Source organism: Acanthisitta chloris, unplaced genomic scaffold (genome assembly GCF_000695815.1).
Source record: "Acanthisitta chloris isolate BGI_N310 unplaced genomic scaffold, ASM69581v1 scaffold14523, whole genome shotgun sequence".
NCBI lineage: Eukaryota > Metazoa > Chordata > Aves > Passeriformes > Acanthisittidae > Acanthisitta > Acanthisitta chloris.
The window spans coordinates 13510-15365 of record NW_008663365.1 but is presented as its reverse complement, the minus strand read 5'-3'; the positions used below and the strand labels follow the sequence as shown (position 1 = coordinate 15365).

Sequence of the window (1856 nt, the reverse complement as noted above, 5' to 3'; positions counted from 1 at the left end):
TGTCCTGTCCCTCTAGTTCCTAACACAGATCCCTCTGCAGCTTCCCTGGAGCCCCTTCAGCTCCTGCAGGTGCTCTGAGGTCTCCACACAACCTTCTCCTCTCCAGCCTGAACAGCCCCCTCTGTCTCACCCTGTCCTCGCAGGGAAGGTGCTCCAGTGCTCTGATCAGCTTTGTCCCTCTTCTGGCCTTGGCCCAACAGTTCCATGTCCTTCTGTTGGGGACACAGAGCTGTGTGCAGTGCTCCAGGTGGGGCCACACAAAGCAGAGCAAAGGAGGAGAATCCCCTCCCTCACCTGCTGCCACATCTTTGGATGCAGCCCGGGACACAGGGAGCTCAGGCTGTGTGTCAGTAGGAGATCTGTGTCTCTTCCCCACTGTGATCAGTCCTGTGTTTGCTGTGGTGCCTGAGGCACAGCAGTGCTAACCCTGGGTATGTGGTGGTGCTGCTTGTTCCAAAAGTGCTGCTGCCTCCCCGTGTGGGAGCTCAGTGCCAGGCTGAGGGCAGCATCAGTGCTACCCAGGGATCAGCTCCCTTGGGACATGCCAGCAGCATGGGCTGGTTTTGGGGGTGAGCCCAGTGCGTGTCACAGCCCTTTGCAGTCCCAGTAAACCCAGTCCATCCCTGGTGATCCATGTATTCCCTCTCACAGCGCCTGACCAAACACACCAAGTTCGTGCGAGACATGATCAGGGAGGTGTGTGGCTTTGCTCCCTACGAGCGCCGAGCGATGGAGCTGCTCAAGGTGTCCAAGGACAAACGTGCTCTCAAGTTCATTAAGAAACGGGTGAGTCAGTGCAGGACCTGCTGTGCTAAGCTCTGTGTCCTGCCCTTCCCTAGGGACACGTTGGGTTTTCATTCCTTTTGTTCTCTCAGTTGTCTGGGAAGCTGCTGGCCCAGTCTGAGGGAGTGCAGTGGGTGGCAGTGGGAGGTGGACTCGAAGGTCCTTTGTCAGAATGGCTCAGGGATCCAGACTGGCACTGTTCTCTGTGGTGTGGGGAGAGGAGAGCAGCACTGCTGGAGGGTGGGGACCAGTAACCGGGTGACTCCTAACGAGGCTCCTTGAGGGCAACTGAGAGCTGAACCCAACTTCTCCCTCACCCCAGAGAACCGTGGAGATAGCACTGAGACACACAGCCAGTAGCTCCTGGCTGGGGGTCGAGTCGGTGTGTCCAGAACTGTCCATTCTGGCTGTGTTTGGAGTGAAGTGCCTGGGGCAGCCCAGGCTGTGTGTTCTGTGCTGGGGAGCACTGACAGCCCTGTCTCTCCCTGCTCTGTCCCACAGGTGGGCACTCACATCCGTGCCAAGAGGAAGCGTGAGGAGCTCAGCAACGTCCTGGCAGCCATGAGGAAAGCTGCTGCAAAGAAGGACTGAGCTGTACAGGCTGTGACACAATAAAGTCCTCTCTCCCCAGACCAGGGTAGTGTTGGTGTACATGTGCTTCAGCTGGGGATGCTGCCACGGCCCTGACCTGCAGCCATCCAAAGCCAGCACCACTGGTTATTGGACCTGCAGCTCTGGACTCTGTGGAGTTTCAGGATGTGGAAATCTGCATTACCTAAACACCTTCCACCTCCCAGTCTGTCTCCAGGCCTGGATGGAGGTAGGAGGGAAGTCAGTGGGCAGAAATTGCTGTTGAAAACAGTAACTGCTTTGCATTGGCACATCACCTGTTCCTCATGCAGCTGTTCCCCATATATCCTCCACTCACACCTGCTTACTGCAGTGGGTGAAGTCATGGGAGAGACCTGGATTGAACAAGAATTCCTGAACTACACAGGTGGAGTCTGTCCTGCACTCAGGGCTGTGAGGGGACAAGAGCTGCTCTGCCTTCACAAGGAAATACTTTTCAACTA

General features: G+C 56.5%; 1 protein-coding gene across 1 annotated transcript; it reads left to right on the top strand.

Moving 5' to 3' along the window:
* Nucleotides 1-651: 651 nt before the first annotated feature.
* On the top strand, nucleotides 652-1374 carry RPL36 (ribosomal protein L36; the record flags this gene model as incomplete). The annotated part of the gene is made up of 2 exons (XM_009070976.1): nucleotides 652-786; nucleotides 1285-1374. Coding segments are annotated over 2 exons (225 nt in total), but the record flags the coding sequence as incomplete, so codon positions are not given.
* Nucleotides 1375-1856: the final 482 nt, after the last annotated feature.